Below are 19351 nucleotides of genomic sequence, written 5' to 3'. Positions count from 1 at the left end.
GCGACATACGACAGAAAACAAATACGCAACAAACAAGCAAACAAACCCCGTCCCATCAAGTGGCCACATTGCAATGCACGCTGGAGAGAGAACAGGCGAGAAACAATTAGCTACATAAAGATCTTTTAATCTAAACACCAGTCAAACATCGAACTTTTCTCCTCCTTCTCCTCGTCATCATCACCACCACCATGATCATCACCGTCGTCGTCATCGTCGTTGTCGGAGTATTCTGTGTCCACTCAAAGAGAACGTCATCCCCCAATGATCTCCAGTTCACTGTCTTGAGCGGGCTGATTCAATTTTATTCATGGTAACTCTTTCATTTAGTTATCTAAGTCAACTTTCGCCCTAGGCTGTATTTCGGATCTCTTGGCGTCAATTTTGTCGTCCTAGCTGACAATCGGGTCATCTGTCCTATGCATGGCCTTCGTGCACTATTTTTCGTATGGCAATTGTGATGCCGGTAACCCCTGTTTGTCCTCCAATGACCTTTGCATTTTTTTTTGGCTATCTCTTAATGAGCCGCCGGACATATTTAGTTCCATCCCACGCTGCATGGTTCCTAACTTCTCGAGTTCTTTTTTAATTCTCGAGGTTTCCGCCCATATAATGCAATGACTGCACACTTTCTGTTTTAGTAGCATGTGGTAAGTTGGCGGTAATGAGTTCAGTACGTCTACCCTCTGTGTGCCAGCCCATTCATAGGGGAATATCCTCTACATGTCTAGGCACCCCTGTTAGTAGCCAGCTGACCCAAATACGCGTACTGTTATACGGATTCTAGCGTCTGGTTGCCAATCGTTAACTCTCGTTTCTACGCCGGGCCGCCATCGTGGTCGACGTAGACCAGTGAATTGCATCTAATTCAAAAACTGTTTCTTCGCACGTACCTCAGTGTACATGGTTGTAATGTTGGACATCGCTGTTTTCACGTCTATATCGAAGTCCTCGTAGTACCTGAAACACCAGAATGAACCATCTGTTTCATTTGCAGTGGCACGCAGAGTATACGTATAGAACAGAAAGGCGTGCCAGCGGGCCACATGAACGTAAAAAGCCACGTTGACCAATAGGAAATTTCACTGCACAATTTGCTGCTCTTGGCCCTACTTAGCACGATGATGCAAATTTTAATTGATTGATTTATTGATAGATTTTTCCCACCTAAAGCGAAACTGAGGCTACGAAAGACCAATGCTAAAAACATCGTTCAACATACATCCAAGTTACAGTTGACAAGCGTTCCATACAGCCCATACCCGTCAGGTTGAGGCCGCAGAGGCTAGCAATCAATTTGCATCGGCGTGGCCTAAGTGAAAAATGAAACACGACGGCAGCTTGGTTCCTCAGTAACTCTCACTCCCTTTCGGGCAGCATGTATACAGTAATGAGGTCAATAATATAAAAGCCTAACACGCAAGTTGACTATATAGGACCAGCAAGTTTGTGGAGATTCGCTGCTTACGATCGTCACGAAAGCTCGAATGAACAACAAAGTGGTAGGAACACAACAGCGAACTGATCCGCTCAGTGCGCAGCACATCGGGAAGAGAGATAATTAAAGATTTCACATCATGTAACAATGTTCATTTAGAGCATTTTTTTCGAAGTTGATTGCGATTGCGATGGCCTGGATTTGTCGGAAGTGATTATATATATATATATATATATATATATATATATATATATATATATATATATATATATATATATATATATATATATATATATATATATATATATATGTGTGTGTGTGTGTGTGTGTGTGTGTGTGTGTGTGTGTGTGTGTGTGTGTGTGTGTGTGTGTGTGTGTGTGTGTGTGTGTGTGTGTGTGTGTGTGTGTGTGTGTGTGTGTGTGTGTGTGTGTGTGTGACGCTTCACAGGTGAATGTGGGGAAGGAAGATGAGGAAGACGAATCAGAATAAACTGGTGTTCTGACTGACGCCATGTCTCATCCGTTACACCAAGTCGACAGGATGAAGACCTCGCAACCACTTCATCGCCCGGCCATCATCATCGAAGACCTCAGCGAGACGCAGTGACCAAACGCGGACCACCAAGACCACCAAGCATCATGACAGCAGCGTTAGAAGACCTTGACATCCCTAAGTACACCGGATCAGCGGACGACAGACCCGTGCAGGACTGGTTCAACCTGTTCGAGCTCCATGCCGTCGCTGCATCATGGTCGGAACGGGAAATGATCACCAACTTCACTGACTACCTCTCCGGTGAGGCATTTAAGTTTTACTTGATACACATATTCGAAAACGACGAATCGCACTCGCCAATAAAAGAACATCGGAAAATAAGATCTCTAAACCAAAGACCAATTCAAGATGTCAGGCACTTTCGCACAAAAAAAAGTCACCAGAAACACTCCCTGCACCTGCTATTACACCGACTGCACCACCACAGAAAACGCCGAGAAAGACGCAAAAGCACTGCTTGCACACCGCAAACACTCAGGCACTTCGTCACGGTCTGTCAAAAAGCACGAAAGCAAGAAGCACCGGGATTGCACCATTCACGACAAGAAATACAACCCCGACGACATACGAGCTGCCGATGCAACAATGCGTTCCAACCTTGCTCAGTCCCCAGAACAGTTCAAGCAGTATTGTCAGTGTTCATGTGTAGCCCACTCTGTCCGGAACGCAACAGTCAAGCTCGTCCACCAGATTGATTTGTGGGGTTTAACGTCCCAAAACCACCATATGATTATGAGAGACGCCATAGTGGAGGGCTCCGGAAATTTTGACCACCTGGGGTTCTTTAACGTGCACCCAAATCTGAGCACACGGGCCTACGATATTTCTGCCTCCATCGGAAATGCAGCCGCCGCAGCCGGGATTTGAACCCGCGACCTGCGGGTCAGCAGCCGAGAACCTTAGCCACTAGACCACCGCGGCGGGGTAGCTCGTCCACCAGAGTCGTCATAAAAATCGCCGGACAGCTCCCTCGGCCTTGAAGATTTAGTGAGATTCTGAAACTCTGTCGGGACGTGAAACTGTGAATTTGGCCATTATTTTGTTTATTCTCTGCAATTTGTTGTAGCTTGTAACCGGTGCCATCTTTCGGGGGGAGGGGGAATTCTGTGACGTAAGAAGGCAGGGATGGTTAGGAGAAGTAGAGGAGGAAGAAGTGAGGATGAAATAAACATGGCGTATGAGCCAGGCCACGTCCCCCATTCATCATAGCGTCCACTGCCTACCACTGCCTACCAGTGCACAGCAGTAGCATAGTGGCATTTAGTCTCAATCAGGGGTGTAGCCACGGATAACACACAGACACCCCATTTTTTTCGACAGAAAATTATCATTTCAAAGTGTTGCCCCTTCGAAGTCAAGAAATCAACCCCCACACCCGCCTAAAAACATTTCTCATTGCGCCTTTGGTCTCAATCATTACTATAATCAACTGACTGTTTAGGGGTTGTGCACCGTGCTATATTACACATTTCACAATAGTGCCAGTCGGGAGAATATTCAAATGAGGGAAGCTCTTGCTTGGAAGTATCAATTACCGGTTATTTCTTTATTTTGAATTTAAATGAGTTTTTAAGAGCTTGAGTACAACTACTGATATCAATATACTGATCATCGTAACGAAACATTTGTAATGCCACTGCCTGCATTTAGAAGGCAAGTGGTGCAACTTGTGGGCGTGGTCGCCTTATAATTTAATGTTATTTTCAGTGAAATACAAAAGCTGCATGTATATTCACATCTACAGTCAAAGCTTATTGCCCAAGTAAATGTGATTCCCATCAGCGATCATCTTGTCACCTCAAAAGATTCGTACGGTTCCAGCTACACTGCACTCGGAGTGCAGGACTTACTGACAGGCCATATTTGCAGCAAGTTCAGGCTTTAAGCTCAGGCCTTAAGAAAGAACGGTAATACGAATTTCATAATACCGTGTCTGACATTAAGGCACGTTACCAAGGTGGAGGGCTGCCCAATAAATTTTGTCGTTCCACACAACTCCAAAGTTGACGTCCAGAGACAGTTGCTTGGTGCGAATGCAGAAGGTGAAGGTGCGCGCACGGCAAAACGAGACTGCGATGAGGGTTATGAGGACTGAATGATGAAGAGAAACACACTAAAAAGAGCCAGAAGAAATGACTTTCCCTTCCTTGCACGGCAACAACAATGGGCTTCCAGCGAAAAGAAGAAAACGCCGATAAATTTGCAGGAACCAAACGGACTTGATCTTTCGAACATTGCAATACAGTTCTTCGTCGTTTGCGTGCTCTGCTGCGCGTCGTGCAACGTACGCATGATGTTCTGTTTCTCGCGACTTGCCTGCCAATCATGTGGTCGTCTCTGTAGACTGGGATGTTTGGCTGCGTCACATCGTCGAACGGCCCAGGATGCGTCGACGGTGAGCCGAAGAACTCGTGGAATCCATGACGTAGTGGCAGGAACTCCGGTCCGTGACCCAGATGCCTGCGCGTCACCAGTTCAAGGGGACCGCCCGTCACGATGCTGCTAGTTTGCTATAGTACAACAGCACGCCGTGCAGCTTTACTGTGCCAATATGTGGTGCAAGAGCCGTTCAGATTCAGGATTGGCGAACTTTCGCTCTTCCTGCAGAGGTGCAGTGATTTACAAGGAAGCACAAACGCAAAATTGGCCCAAGTGCGAATCCAGACTCTTAAGGAAAGATGTGATTTGGAAGGAAAAGTGCGTTAATCTGTCGCCTAGGGCAATGAGATATCTGCTGTATATACAGGAACTTATGCTTACTTCAAATATATGATTAGTTTTATAGTAGGTTGCAAAGTTTTTGTTTTGTGCCATGACAATGTGTATAGTTCGTTTTGGACAAACATTTTATGCCACTTATCTTTTATAATTCTCAACCACTAATGAATCATACTAATTCATATTGATTGTAGAATGCAAATAGTTAGCAAGAAAGATGGTATAAAATATTTATTTTCAAGAAAAATTGTTATGTGAGAGTTCTTAAAACCCTCGGCGTATAAAGATTGCTTACTTTAGGTTCGTAATAATTATAACAGGTGATATTAAGTTTGAAAAGAGATACCTACACCCTTCACACGTTAAGGAAAACGTGGGGAAATTTTCATTCCGATCGGGTTATCAGAAGTACCATAATCATGATGTCCAAACTCAAGAAGTTGCCCAAAAATGTATCTTTGGAAAAACGCATTTTGAAAGCATACATGAAAGCTCATCTATGCGGAAAAGATGTTCCTTTTATGATGATTTCTTTTATCATAAGAGTTTCGCTATCATGGTTATTTTGAGAGTGTGGCTTTAGTGAACTTCTCAACCAGGTGACAATTTCCAGGGGACTGTAGAAAACGAGCTCTTTTTAGTTTTTAGTAGCTACCCTGTTCTCTTTAAAAGCAATTTAAAGCTACTTCACGTTTAATTACAATGTTCAGTTTTTTTTTGTAGTGAAAGTAGAGAAAGTAAACTTGTGAAAGCAAATAAAAACAAAAAATGTGTAATTTTGAACAAAAAAAAAAGAACCTAGCGTTTTTAGACTCACATCTCCCTTTAAATGTTTTGTTTTTTCAGACTAACACGCTTATTACCTGTGGATGCGAAGGTCCATTCTCAATTTATACACCAATACATTCGCACCAACGAACGACAAAAATTGAGAGAATTGACCAAATAAGGCGGTACAATAAAATGAAGATGTTGGTCTCATAAAAAATTACATGAATTATGTCTGTCAGAATATTTGGTGTTGAGATTAGTTAATGCGAATTGCAGACCTGAGACGTACATTTATAATTAGCGCAAGAAGTATACGCTGAAATATTTATTTATTTATTTTACCTGCAGGGCTTTACAGCATTGTAGAGGAGAGGGGCAGAAAAATAATGAAAAGAAGACATCGCAATTCCAGCTAAAGCACACTATATGTATACTGTGTATAGACACGGAAATTGAAGAATATAAAAAAGTACAAGGCACATTTTAACAGAAACGTATACAATGAATACACAGAAAAACATACAAAATAAAATCGATTGCGCAACGTATGCATCACATGAAATTAGATTTACAAGGTTAATACATTGCGGGATGTGTGAGTGTTAGTATTGGTGACGAGTTATATCACGGAACGTTTTCGGAAGGAAAGAATGAGAGTTCGTTGTTGGGTCACTTTAAGAATTGTGTACTTTGTTATTGTGATTTAGGCAAGACGACAGGAAAGATGGTGAAAGCTATTTCGGCATGTAATCTTGATAGTATATTTTCTGTAAGATGCAATGCGTACCAGATTTCTGTGCATGACAAATCAGGAGCGTAACCAGAAATGCTGGAAAGTTTTTCTAAGGGGGGAGGGGTCTATGTTCGTGCGTTCTTCATATTTATATGTGTGCTTGTATATATAGCCAAGCAAGGTTAGAAAATTTAGAGGGGAAGTTTGAGCTTATTGGGCACACCCCTCCCCCCCCCCCCCCCCCCCCAAATCACTCACCTTGGCTACGCCCATGTGACAACTGACGCTAGTTTAGTTTATATGCCAAATACACTTGTTGTTCGATGGTCATTTGATAGGATGTAACGATCCGATCAATCTTGAACAGCTTCTATCTTCATCATTAACAAGATCTCATACAGACGAGAAACACAGGACGAATATAAGTGTTTCTTAAGTCAGACCAAGAAAACCGCCTCCGAAACATGTGTCATCGTGTCATGTACGTCTCTTGGTCTCGTACAACTGAAGGGCCACTCTTCCAGCTTTCGCTGTGACCATGCTGCACATTCCACGCAGGCCTGACATTTTCTTTTTTTTTAATGTGCACCTGAAATGTAAGAGCACGGGACTCAAGCGTATCAGCTCCTTTGAAATGCAGCCACGGCGACCATGATTTCAACACGCGAGCTTCGAGTCGACAGTCGAGCATCATAACCGTTAAAGACGGTTTTAAGGTTGCAAGCGTTGTACCCCAAACCACTTTCCTCAGTCACCTCAATTTTCAGCTCCTAACGTCGAAACTTAAAGGACGTTTTCAAGTTCTTTTCAAGGGTAAGAAAAGTCTCTCTTTCGTTTCTCACATAAAAAAAACGTGCGTAAAGTTAAAATAAATCACGTATCATTGTTATGTAGCTCAGAGGAAGATTTATTTTATTTTATTTTGCCAAATAGGACAAGAAAACTATAAAAAATGAGCGGGCTATATTCTATAGCTCCTGTTGTCTACCGATGCTATTAAGGCAGACCGGTGGACAAAACCGGATGTCATCAAGGGTCTGTGTTTGTAAACAGTGAAAAAGTCCATACCAGCATCGCGTTTTTTTTTTCGCCCTGATTAGATATGTTTCAAATAACCTTTGTCGTTCTATTCTTCTTGTTATACGTATGTTTATGAAATATTTTCTGACCTTTTGAAGTACGTTAGCGAGATTATTTTCGCTGCTCATTGCATTCCTTTGCCTGATTCTGCTAGGAGGTTGGGTTTGTGACTTCCTGTCTATTTATATCCCTTCACATATAGATGCAATTGTAAACTTCAAATCAACCATTTACCTCAGATAAAGCCTACAAGTTATTCCTAAATGAACGAATAAATACGCTGTTACTTTTTTTTACTGTCTTTCCTTCAACTATCGTAGATTATAAATAGTCAGTGACTATAGTGACGGGTCCCGTCACCGTATTGAAATCGTAACAGTGACGGGGCCCGTCATAATACCGATGCAGCTAAAGCGACGGATCCCGTCACCATAAAGCAATGACTACGGTGAGGGGACCCGTCACCGTAGTATAATGGTAAAAATGAGGAGGGGTAGTCATTTGTAGTCGCTTTAGACGCCACCGCCTATAGCTGTTCTGGTGGTGCAGTAGGTTGACGCACACTTTGGGATACGGTCGTGCCACATGTCGACAGTTCCAATCCTGTTTAGTTATTTTTAATTTTTTACAGGAATGTGTCAATACTGGCGTTACTTCTCTCAAGAAGCCATAATTTAGCTTTTTTTTTTTTCTGCAAGAGAATCACGTCGCTGTTCATGCCGGTTGTTAGCCCTACAGCGTTGATTTTTCGAGGCGCAGTGGGTATGTTATTGGTGTGCGACTTCAGTTTTAGTTGCGCTGACCGAACTTTTATGTTTTTTTTTCTGCTTTCAATGTTGTTTCGAGTAATGTTGCCTATTTTAAAGGCAGCATCCTAAAGTGTAGCGATGGGAGGAGCTGCTGGCCAGCGAGAACCATCAGCTGAGTCGAGGTTCTCGCTGACGGACCCGACTCGCTGAGTGGCAGCTGCCGCAGAGCCCTGGTCTGAGCTCCCCCCACCGCGAAATCCACAGCATGTACTGCAAGTGTAGCGAATTTTAACCACCACCATTCAAAGCACGTGCACTGCAGATACTACCGCTTCGAGGCAATGAATACAGCGCAGTAAGATGCAATCATGAGGTGGCCTGTTTCAACAACGCTTGGCATAGTGCTGCTGTTCGTGCTCTTTCTGAACTGATTGGAGGCGTTTTTCTTCACTGCTGCGCGATGCGGCTGCATTCAAGCTCTCTACGGTTACCTTCCCTCATCGTAGTATACATCGACGCTGCTAGATCACTGCTAAATGCGCGTTAATTCTTGCGTATTCGTTTCATCGACACGGTCACACCTTGTGGTTTACCCAAGCCCGCAGCCGCACCAGCCAGCACTTACAAATTAAAGCATCCAGGCGACCGGTCCCACCCACGACTTCGGTGCGCTCGCATTTTAATCGCTGAGAACGATATGAAAAACGCCTCGCTCCCACTGGAAAGACGTCGTCTCAGGATGGGAAGACAGCTACAGACAGCGTATACCATTGAGAGAGTATCTACCGCACCGTAGAGAGCTCTAATGTCTATCTATGTTTGCGTAGCAATAACACATACATGGGACGAAAACGACGTGCATATTCCCTTGTTTGAAGGAGCCGATTCGATCACATGGATAAGTCTGTGTGCGCGGTTTCAAGCGAAGTGGGCCCGCAGTCAGAGCTACATGTATTTTAGTCATATGTATTGTGGTTTTGGGACTTACTTAAACATACTGTTCAAATACACAGCCCTCAGGGTTGGAACACATTCTATATGCTGACCTGCACAACGTTTGGCATTAGCCAATATGTCGCCTTTATACAGAGACGCGAAAAATACGCAGAACGGATTGATTTGGGAACATAGTAATGTGTAACAAATTATTAGTTGAAGCTACGGTATCAATGCAAAGGAACGGAAACCCCACCGAAAGTGGTTGTTCAATGCTTTACTAAAGTGAATTCGCAAGCATACAACGCAATCTGCTCACCTAGCGCAGTATCAATCGTAAATCATCGGGAAAGGTCTTCATTCCACGTTGAACGTAAAAGAAAGTTGATAGTTATATTCCCGATGAACGAACACGATTATCATTTAAAAACAAGTAACAATACTTGAAACAATATACTGAGAGCACAAAATAAAAAAGCGCGATTCGCACTGAAGTCGTACACCAACGACACTCCGCCACAAAATTCACATGATAGGGCTGTCTAACAACCACCGCAGACAGCGACATGAATTTCGTGCAGCATTACCTTGAACAAAAATGGGGGGTGGAGTAAAACATTCGAAAACGGGAATTCGAACTTACGACCTACGTCACGACCGCTTCCCCATGCAACTGCGGCCAGCAGAACAGCTATAGACAGTGGCATCTAAAACGAATACAAATTTACGGCGTATATTACAATATAACGGGCCCCCTCATTTTTATCATTACACTGCGGTGACGGGCTTCCTCACCGTAGTCATTGCTTTACGATGACGGGGCCACCGCTATAGCTGCATCGCTATTATGACGGGCCCCGTCACTGTTACGATTTCACTACGGTGACAGGCCCTCTCACTTTACCGATAGTACTGCGCTGACGGGCCCCGTCACTGCCTTATAAGGCAGTGACGGGGCCCGTCAGCGCAGTACTATCGTTAAAGTGAGAGGGCCTGTCACCATAGTGAAGCAGTGACGGGGCCCGTCAGCGCAGTACTATCGTTAAAGTGAGAGGGCCTGTCACCGTAGTGAAATCGTAACAGTGACGGGGCCCGTCATAATAGTACTGCGCTGACGGGCCCCGTCACTGCCTTATAAGGCAGTGATGGGGCCCGTCAGCGCAGTACTATCGTTAAAGTGAGAGGGCCTGTCACCGTAGTGAAATCGTAACAGTGACGGGGCCCGTCATAATAGCGATGCAGCTTGGCCCCGTCATCGTAAAGCAATGACTACGGTGAGGAAGCCCGTCACCGCAGTGTAATGATAAAAATGAGGGGGCCCGTTATATTGTAATATACGCCGTAAATTATATCTGTTCGTCCATAGCGTATACAGACTGACCTATCGCCCCTTGCTCTTTTCGTGAAGTGTATGTAAAGGTAGCCGTGCTCGGAAGCCGCACAATTATATAATTTCACGAACAGTTTGCCCATGGCAATCACGTACTGAAGCCGTACAAGTACTGACAGGTGCTGGCTGGCTCGTTGTACCAACCATTTTCCGATGATCATGTTTCTGTAGCCGACCTCGCCGAGAATTTCCGGGAGCAGCAGCTCTTCATTTGGTATGCCGCCCGTAACACTCGGTGACACATACGCTGGCAGGCAAGCAAAGGACGAGGAGAGAGAGAGAGTTAAAGGAACGCCACGAAAATAAATAAATCCTTCTCTTTTTTAGCGCACAGTAATATGTCAGTTCTGCTAGAAACTCGCTTGTTGTTTTAGATGAGTTCAACGTTGGGTTCAACTTTTCTTGGCATTGGAGCATTGGCTGCAGAACCCAATCGCGCGCATCCTACCACCAGTGAATGTAGTTGCACAGTAGCGCCCGTATTTTCAACCTTGAAATATAAAATTTCCTACTTTATTTTCTACGTGGAGCTATTTGAGACAGTATATACGCATCTCACACCATTAGGATATTCGTATTTCCTTTGATCCTATGAAGGCGGAAATGGTGTAGACCCGTGTCCTCAGATTTGGGTGTCCGTTAAAGAACCCCCAGTGGTCAAAATTTCCGGAGCCCTCCACTACGGCGTCTCTTATAATCATATGGTGAGTTTGGGACGTTAAACACCACAGATCAATCAAATAAATTGTATTTCTCTTGATTTATACGTTGGGACTTCGCGTTTTTGAACGCGCGAAAAAGTCCCGCCTTTTTACGTGGACATCGAACACGGCGTCTGCGTTTACATGAAACGCTGATGGTGCGCCCCCGTCATTTTCCACGACGTTCATAAGACGCGTGCCAAATCGGACTACCGCGCGTAGTGCTCCATGTGCAGAAGCTCCGCCCCGTAGCTCTGCCTTCAATGCCAAGAAAAGTTGTCGCCGACTATTTGGAATTTCGACAATAAATTCATCATAAATAACGCGAAACGTGCGTTCGTTTTTGCTGCTGGTTTCTGGTTCAGTTGCATTATTTAGGTCCGTTGGTGGAACTAAGCCGGGTGGCACGAAGTTTACTCTGAGTGTTTTATCTATGGACATGAATAACGATAATTCATCATCACTATACCATCATCATAGCTGTCTTTTTGTTTTTGTAGCGTTCTTATTTGATTCAGTTTTTCCGCTACTCGCACACTCGTGTTTACGTTAATTTCGACTAAGGGTCACAGGACAGTCACAAATTGAATTTGTTACCGCCTTCTCTATTGCAATATTCATGCACATTCAATCTGCATTATCCTGTTCAAAATGTAGCCATCTTCCTAATTTAGAGAACCAAGATTTATCCAAAGTTTTCCGAAATAGCGACCGTTACAGATTTTTCTTCTTTATTCTTTTGTCATTGCCTCAGGCTCATGAAAAATTACCACATGAATTGAAATTCTGGGTGTATTATCTTCACTGTGACAAATGTCAGGGCATGCACCTGTCGAAGTAAATCAATTCATAGCAGAGGAATCGCTGACTCGGCATTATTTTGTTTTCTTTTCTTGCTAGTTTTGTCAATGCAGTCTTACAGTTCCTGTTTTAGCGGGTACCAATATAATGGCTCATCCTACGGTCGTGCGCAGCCGTACTCAGCCGTGCGTAGAGGCACCGCGGCTTCGACTTTAGCCGTGCGAATTGGTACATGATGAATAGAAAAATATGGGCCCGAAAGTAACACGAGGCAAGGCAACGTAGGCCGCGGGACAAAAGCACAACAACAGAAGCACGCCAACACGTACACAAAATGTGCCACCATGCAGGGTAGTGTATGAATTTGCGCCATCCTGTGGCAAGACGTATATCGGCCAGACGAGAAGGTGCGTGAATGGGCGCGCGTGGGAACACGAACTTTCACTGAAAGGTAAAGATGCATGGGCCATATTTACTGACGCACCGCAATTTTCATGAGTGTGGCCGTACCTGAATAAGATTCAGGTTGTCGGCAGAATCCCGGATACCACGACTCGAGAATTGTTTTAGGCATTACACATATAAGTACGAGGTTCCTTGCGTATCAGTGATGCGTCAGTGTCTGTCTCTCGCAGCCAGAGAGGAAGTTCACAAGCTGTGATTAGTATGGTTTGCAGTCAATGTGTGCTTGGCTTATAAATTTTGATGCAGAACGTGTTCAATAAATAGTCGGAAGTTCATGCTCCCAATGACCTCCTCCCTCGTTTTTTCGTCGCGCAAAATATGTTTGTGAGCTGTGCAGAAATATGAACCAACTAGCCCACTTCTAGATAACAACGGAAGGTTTTGTTAAAGAAAACGCATATCTATAGGCAGCCACATACACGTCTTCACAAACAACAGAAGGAAAAATTCTCAGACGCGTGCGTATGTATACGTAAGTTCTTTATCTCATCCGGGTCAGCCGTACAGCTATCACCTGCTTTCAAAATGAAGAAAGCTTCAATCAGTTCTCGTGCCGTTCGGTCCTCGTGACGAGCAAGCAACTTGGCACCGGACAAGACCGGAGTGCCATCACTGCAGCGAAGGGGGAAGAAGGCTGCCCCGCTAATCTGTGGTCGGTCCTTCTGTCAACGCGGCCAGTCTGTATAGCCTTTACATGAGGGACACTTGATGTACAACGTCCTTGATTGATATGTGGGGTTTAACGTCCCAAAACCACTATATGATTATGAGAGACGCCGTAGTGGAGGGCTCCGGAAATTTAGACCACCTGGGGTTCTTTAACGTGCACCCAAATCTGAGCACACGGGCCTACAACATTTCCGCCTCCATCGGAAATGCAGCCGCCGCAGCCGGGATTCGAACCCGCGCCCTGCGGGTCAGTAGCCGAGTACCTTAGCCACTAGACCACCGCGGCGGGGCGATGTACAACGTCCTTACCCCATACTCGGGTAACCTCTCCCTATGCACAAATACCGTGCATAGCTTTCAACAGCAGCGCATACTGTAACCAAGTTATTCTTCGCCGAAAACACAACGTCGACACCGTCCTACGCGTCAACTTGCTTGAGATGGTGCGAAACACGGTGCAAGGAAGAAATGTCTGGCTAGCTGCTTCTTGTCAAGCACCCTTTCATCACGAGCCAAGCCTTTCAGCTGGGGTTTCCAGTTTTCAACGGTTCAAGGGCGACCCAAATCGGCAACAAGGTAGCGCACCTTCCGGAGCCTATTAGACTGTTTAGCAATAAAAGTTACGCTCAATAAATCTTGACACGTTTTCTTTAAGGCCAAGGTGTAGCAGGAAACAGCAACACTGCAGCTTCTAATGAACACAGGGAAGATCCAAGATTGGCTTCATGGATCTGATTTTTTTTTTCACTCCATCTTGTTCGTGTGTTTTTGGCTGCCTCTAAATATGCGTATTCAGTTCATTCAGTTTTTAGTGATGTGCTTGTCGCGTGGCTTTCTTCACCTTGTCTCGCGTTACTTTTGCCCTAATTTTTCCCCCTTGCATTTCAAACGACTTCAATATACATACAGGCACTGGGTGCTATGCAGTCAGTTATGTGTATACGAACCATTCCTTGAGTGGTTGTTAGTCGAGTAGAACCCGGTCCGGATGGGCAGCCGACCCGTGAGCAGTGCCGCTCTAGCTGCAATTAAGAGTTATCAGCCACGCATAATGCACTTTATGCATCTAATCTCGTGACGTGTAGATAACTTTTTTATAGAATGTACTCCACACTTTTTATGGGTTTCGCTCAACCGCATTTTGCTTTGCAGCTCCTGTCTTGTAACGTGTTTTTGATTTCTGTTCGGCAACCACAATGCAAGCACCACAGTGAACTCTTCGCAAGTTCACATATGCTTGATATGCGTGTACGCTTCACACATGGCTTATTCAGAAGCAGAGAGAGACGTAAATGAAATTATGGCCCGCCTAACAATTCATAAACGCGTAACACGTAATTCAAAACTTTGAGCAGTGCCTGAGGCCGAGCAGACAGCGCGGGGTACCGAGGGACTGGCGCCCCTCCAAAACTTTTCGCTTGCCTCCCCCCAAAATCAAACATAGTCAAACTACAACGCCTAAATATCCCACTTCTCAATCATCCCTAAAGGAACTCGTTTATCGTAAGTGACCCCCTCTTCCCCCGTAGAAAAATCCTGGCGCTGCCCAAGAGACCGTGTGATAATTGCTATATCGCTTTGATATTATCTGTACCACTTGCTCTTTTACTCGGACATTTATTTTGAGGCGGCACTCGGAAACGTGAGCGTTTTTCGGTTACCCACACGGCGAGCATACAGGGCTTGCTGCGTAGAAGTCGGTGAAAAGGGTTCCCTCGGACGCCATCTTGTCCAGGTTTGGAGTTTCTCTAGCGGGATGTCCGTAGATGCCAAGGTCTCCCCAGCCCATCTGAGGGAAAAGGCAAACCTTTCTGCTGTAGCCACTTTCACACATTCACGAAAAAGAGACCGGAGAGCTCCATGTGCGAGTTTTCCTCGTCAACATAATCTCGAATTTTCTTTCGAAAAAATGTTCCCCTTAAACACAAAAGGTCTAGCGTTTCAGATGTGTTTACTATAAAAAATACAAACGATGATCAATACATTCTGCTGAATCTACACGCATGTGATCAGGGAGGGAGCCTCTGTGCGATTATTCTCCTTTATTTCATAGAGGGTTCGAGAGGTTGCCAAAGAACGATGTACAGATTAGCATCTTGATGACTTATCACGATGCTTTCAGACGCTATACGGTATTTCGATACCACATCCGTGCGTTTCAAAGATGACCATCACTGGACCAGTATTTTCCTTTTGTCGAGTGACTAGTGAGTATCATGAACGAGTGGCAATCGTTTTCAGAATGCTTACTTTTTGGCGTATCCCGCCACGCTGGTCTAATGGTTATGGTGCTTGATTGCTAACCCAATCCTGGCCGCATTTTCGATGGAGGAGAAAATTCTCGAGGTCAGTGTACTTGGATTTAGGCGCTCGTTGAAGTGGTCGAGTTTGAGTGTGTGTGTGTGTGTGTGTGTGTGTGTGTGTGTGTGTGTGTGTGTGTGTGTGTGTGTGTGTGTGTGTGTGTGTGTGTGTGTGTGTGTGTGTGTGTTCATCCCGTATGTGGGCTGTTTATTCTGTAAAAACATCTGCCAATTTTGGACGTTAAACCCTACCTATTGTTCTTTAGGTTATATTTGGCACAAACGAAGCACAACGCGGGTTGTTCTAGACGGTGGCAAGAAGTAAGGTGAATCGACGACGACCACTTTGCTTTAGCATTCTGCACACGATGTACGCGCAACTAAGCACACACTGATTTCATTGAGGTAGCATTGCAAAATTGGGAACCGTGGTATGCAGTTTACAACAGCAATTGTTTCAGCTTCTTAGATTGAGTGCAAATTCTAGCGCTATGATAGCGCAGATTCAAGGAGCGGCATTGACTTTTTTTTTACATATCTATAAAGCATGTCATACCTACACTTCGGACGTTCAATGTCCGCCTAATGCACTTAAATCTTACTCGGCTGGTCTTCTGGGCTGTCATTGTCTAACGTTTAATATTACAATAGCGACGTATGTATAATGACTTCATATAGCTTTATTTTCGTATTCTTAGGAACCCCAAAAGAATACGCATTATCCAAAAACCGTATTAATGAAAGCAAGTCGAGAACAAATTTGAAAACAGTCGTACTCAGTGACAAACTCAATCGCAAGTGCCGTCGTGGAGTCGATGAACACACGAGTAGCATCACTCGCTCATTGGCCATTTTTCCGCGATGCTGCTGCAGAATATGCAGACATTGGCCCGAAACACAAGCTACGAAGAATCGTATGATTGAGATGTCCCTGTATACTTTTTTATGCATATCTTGATTATCACATATATGAGTCTCACAGCACTCATCACTGACTCGCTGTTGCTTTAAGCTGGCGATTCTCACGGCAAGCGACAGTGTCACCACCACTGGATAAAAACGCACACGGCTAATGGCGGTTCATTATACGCAGCACATGTGCTACCTTTATAATTAAAAAAAAAGTGCGAAAGGAGATGAAGCAAAAGCGAATGAACACACAGGATGAGTGCTGTTCTGTGTGTTCCATCACTCGTACGTGCTTCATCTTCTTTCACGCTGTTTTAAATGCGAATCATTTTTTAAAAGACGATAGTTTTTCTTGGGGACCTTCGACGCAAAAATTTTTGTCTGTCTGTACATTTGTCTGTTTGTCCGCCCTTAACGATGCCCTAAACGGCACCAAACGATACCCCAAACGGCCGACCCCCTCCGCAGCGCCCTCCAATATTGTTCAAGATCTAGTGTTCATAGTTGTGCAAAATTGTCAATTAAAAGCGATTATTGCGCATATCTGAGGCACCATAACAACACGTCGAAATTCTGTATGTGTGTCTTTTTACTAGAAAAGGTAAGTAATTCTAAGGACTGTAGCGCTTATTACGCTGAGCTGACGATGCAACGCTTGTACGAAAAGGCAAGTGTTTTCAACGCTTTGCTAAGACGATGTGGTGGTGGCAGCTACCCGTCGCCTTGCGTTCTACACCTTATCACCTCCGAGACAGGCGCGCACGCCGCCCGCTTCGTTTTCCAAGATAACTGCCAGATAGCGCTCATGTCTCCCGTGTGACGTGACTTGATGCGCTAGTTCACCTCCGCAGCACGCTCGAGGTACTCTGACGCAGCGCCTCCAGAATACCAATCACCGATTTTCTTGCCCAGAACATCAAATAAACATTTTGTCCACACTCTCCAGACGCAAGACTATCGTCTTTCGATGGCATTTGCAGTGTAACATGCAGATACGGGGACAATTTTTTGCGTACTGCAGTCACCCTGATCATCTATCTATCTATCTATCTATCTATCTATCTATCTATCTATCTATCTATCTATCTATCTATCTATCTATCTATCTATCTATCTATCTATCTATCTATCTATCTATCTATCTATCTATCTATCTACTGTCTATTTGTCCGTCTGTGCGTCTGTCTATCTTTCCATCCGTCTATCCGTCCGTCTGTCCATCTGTCTATCTTTTTATCCGTCTATCCGTCCATCTGTCTGTCTGTCTGTCTGTCTGTCTGTCTGTCTGTCTGTCTGTCTGTCTGTCTGTCTGTCTGTCTGTCTGTCTGTCTGTCTGTCTGTCAACTATACGAAATCGTCAGCTATACAAAAACCACTAACGTCATCTAGTGATACTATGTAGAAGGACACACACATAACGTCATCAATTGTATGATGAGGGAGACGCTACTCGGTACGCCGGAGGGACGATGAATTATAGATTGCCTAGACGAGAGATTGCCCTAGACCCTGGAATAAGGAGAGTGTCCAAAGCGCCGCTGGAATACATGGAGGAGTGAGGGCCTTTCGCGGTGAACTCCCGCGCCGCGGCGGTGCCGTTCCGGACTCCTGGGTTTTCTTCACTCTGGAAGCCGCGCGGTGGACGTGTGCTACGTGCCCGATATATCGGCCGCTATTAGCCAACTTGTGGTAATATGGACAAGATTTAATTCTGCATCACTGGCACGCAATAGTGTGGCGACTCACCCCACAGATAACACGTTTGGTAGTTGTGAAGCGGGGACCTTGTATGTTTCTTTTCAGCTGTTTTTTCACGACAATCGTCCGCACTTACGCACTCTTTTGAGGAACAAATTCTGCGCTCAACCATCGTGAGAGTAGGTGCTTAATTTAGTTTGTGTGGAATAACGAACGTAAACGTGCTGCAGAAGAGAATAAGCTGGAGATAGCAAACATAACCAGGAGAACGTAGCAGATATATGCACATATAGTAGATGGCTATCCCATGCAAACAAGTTTGCATACTTCATTTCTGTGCATTTTATTTCGTGAATTCTATTGATTTTACATGGCTGTCTCCCACGATTTGCTGTTCCAAGCCTTTTCGCGCGAAGCGCTAAATGCATCCGTCAGCAGGGCCATGCATGGTGCCAAGAGTAAAAAAAAAAAAATAACTCGGGTAATTTTTGTGTGTTGTTCACTTGGTAAGCTCATGACATGATGTGATTTGCGTAACAATTAATTGTAATAATATGGCGTATAGCGCGCAAATCCGCTTTCGTCGGCCAGAAATCTGATGATGCGTGGCCTGACGATTTGTCTCTGCCAGGGCATGCAAACATAGGTATCAGCAATATCGATCTCAATATGAAGCAGTTACCTATACATTTTTGACGAATTGACTACATAGCTAAAATACGTAAAAAATGGACTCACGAGCTCTCTTATGCCTTCGCCTAAAACGACGGTGAAAACCACGTTCTTCTTTTTCTAATTTCAAGGGCTTGATCCTCTCCGGCCCCCCTCCGAAAGTTTTCTTCATCTAATGTGATTGCGCGCTGCCCCCAGGATCAAAGGCATTGCAAGGTTTCTACACGTCACCGTTTTACATGGCCTCTGTGATCGGCCTATGGATCACAGAGGCAATGCAAAGAGACCATGTCAGGTGATGGCGTCATCATATGACATCCCACTGAATGACATCATGATGCGGTCACAAACTTCATCAAGCTCTGGCGTCATGGTAAAGTGATGACGTTATACTTTTTCGCATCACTCGTATTGACGACGATGGGACGCACACAATTAATTTCCGCGTTTGATGAGCCATCTAAGGCTTTTGCCTTAAAAAATACAAGACAAACCAAAGTAAATGAATTGATAATCATCGTGTCCTCCTCACTTCATATTATGAGTGATCGCCCGAAAACAAACATGATTTCCTGCTCGCTGGAGTCGATTACGCAATAAACTTGCCTTACCTATCATACAATCTATTCATATTAGTTGAGGCGACGACAGACAAGCTGTGTCAGTTAATGCAAAGATTTTGAGCTTGACAGAACTAGGGAGCTTCAGCACGAAAGTGCTATGTGCGCTATATTGAGCACATCAGAAAAAAGCCGGAATTTGCAG

General features: G+C 44.6%; 1 protein-coding gene across 4 annotated transcripts in view; it reads right to left on the bottom strand.

The window, feature by feature from the left end:
* The window catches only part of LOC119177296 (N-acetylgalactosamine-6-sulfatase), a 53756-nt gene that overhangs the window by 21455 nt on the left and 12950 nt on the right, over positions 1 to 19351 (bottom strand). For 2 of the 4 annotated variants that reach the window (XR_012887125.1, XM_037428754.2), the window contains exons 2-6: positions 14673 to 14796; positions 13955 to 14029; positions 10516 to 10618; positions 4311 to 4454; positions 894 to 960 (exon numbers count right to left, since the gene is read on the bottom strand). Coding sequence is in view for 3 of the 4 variants with exons in the window: in XM_037428754.2 (XP_037284651.2) it covers positions 894 to 960; positions 4311 to 4454; positions 10516 to 10618; positions 13955 to 14029; positions 14673 to 14796 (513 nt within the window). In the remaining variant the exon portion in view is untranslated. The remainder of the gene's footprint in view (positions 1 to 893; positions 961 to 4310; positions 4455 to 10515; positions 10619 to 13954; positions 14030 to 14672; positions 14797 to 19351) is intronic. The other 2 variants (XM_075878356.1, XM_075878357.1) reach the window with 2 other exon arrangements.

Source organism: Rhipicephalus microplus, chromosome X (genome assembly GCF_043290135.1).
Source record: "Rhipicephalus microplus isolate Deutch F79 chromosome X, USDA_Rmic, whole genome shotgun sequence".
NCBI classification, from domain to species: Eukaryota; Metazoa; Arthropoda; class Arachnida; order Ixodida; family Ixodidae; genus Rhipicephalus; species Rhipicephalus microplus.
Note: the sequence above shows the minus strand (reverse complement) of the source record. Positions and strands in the feature narration are given on the sequence as shown.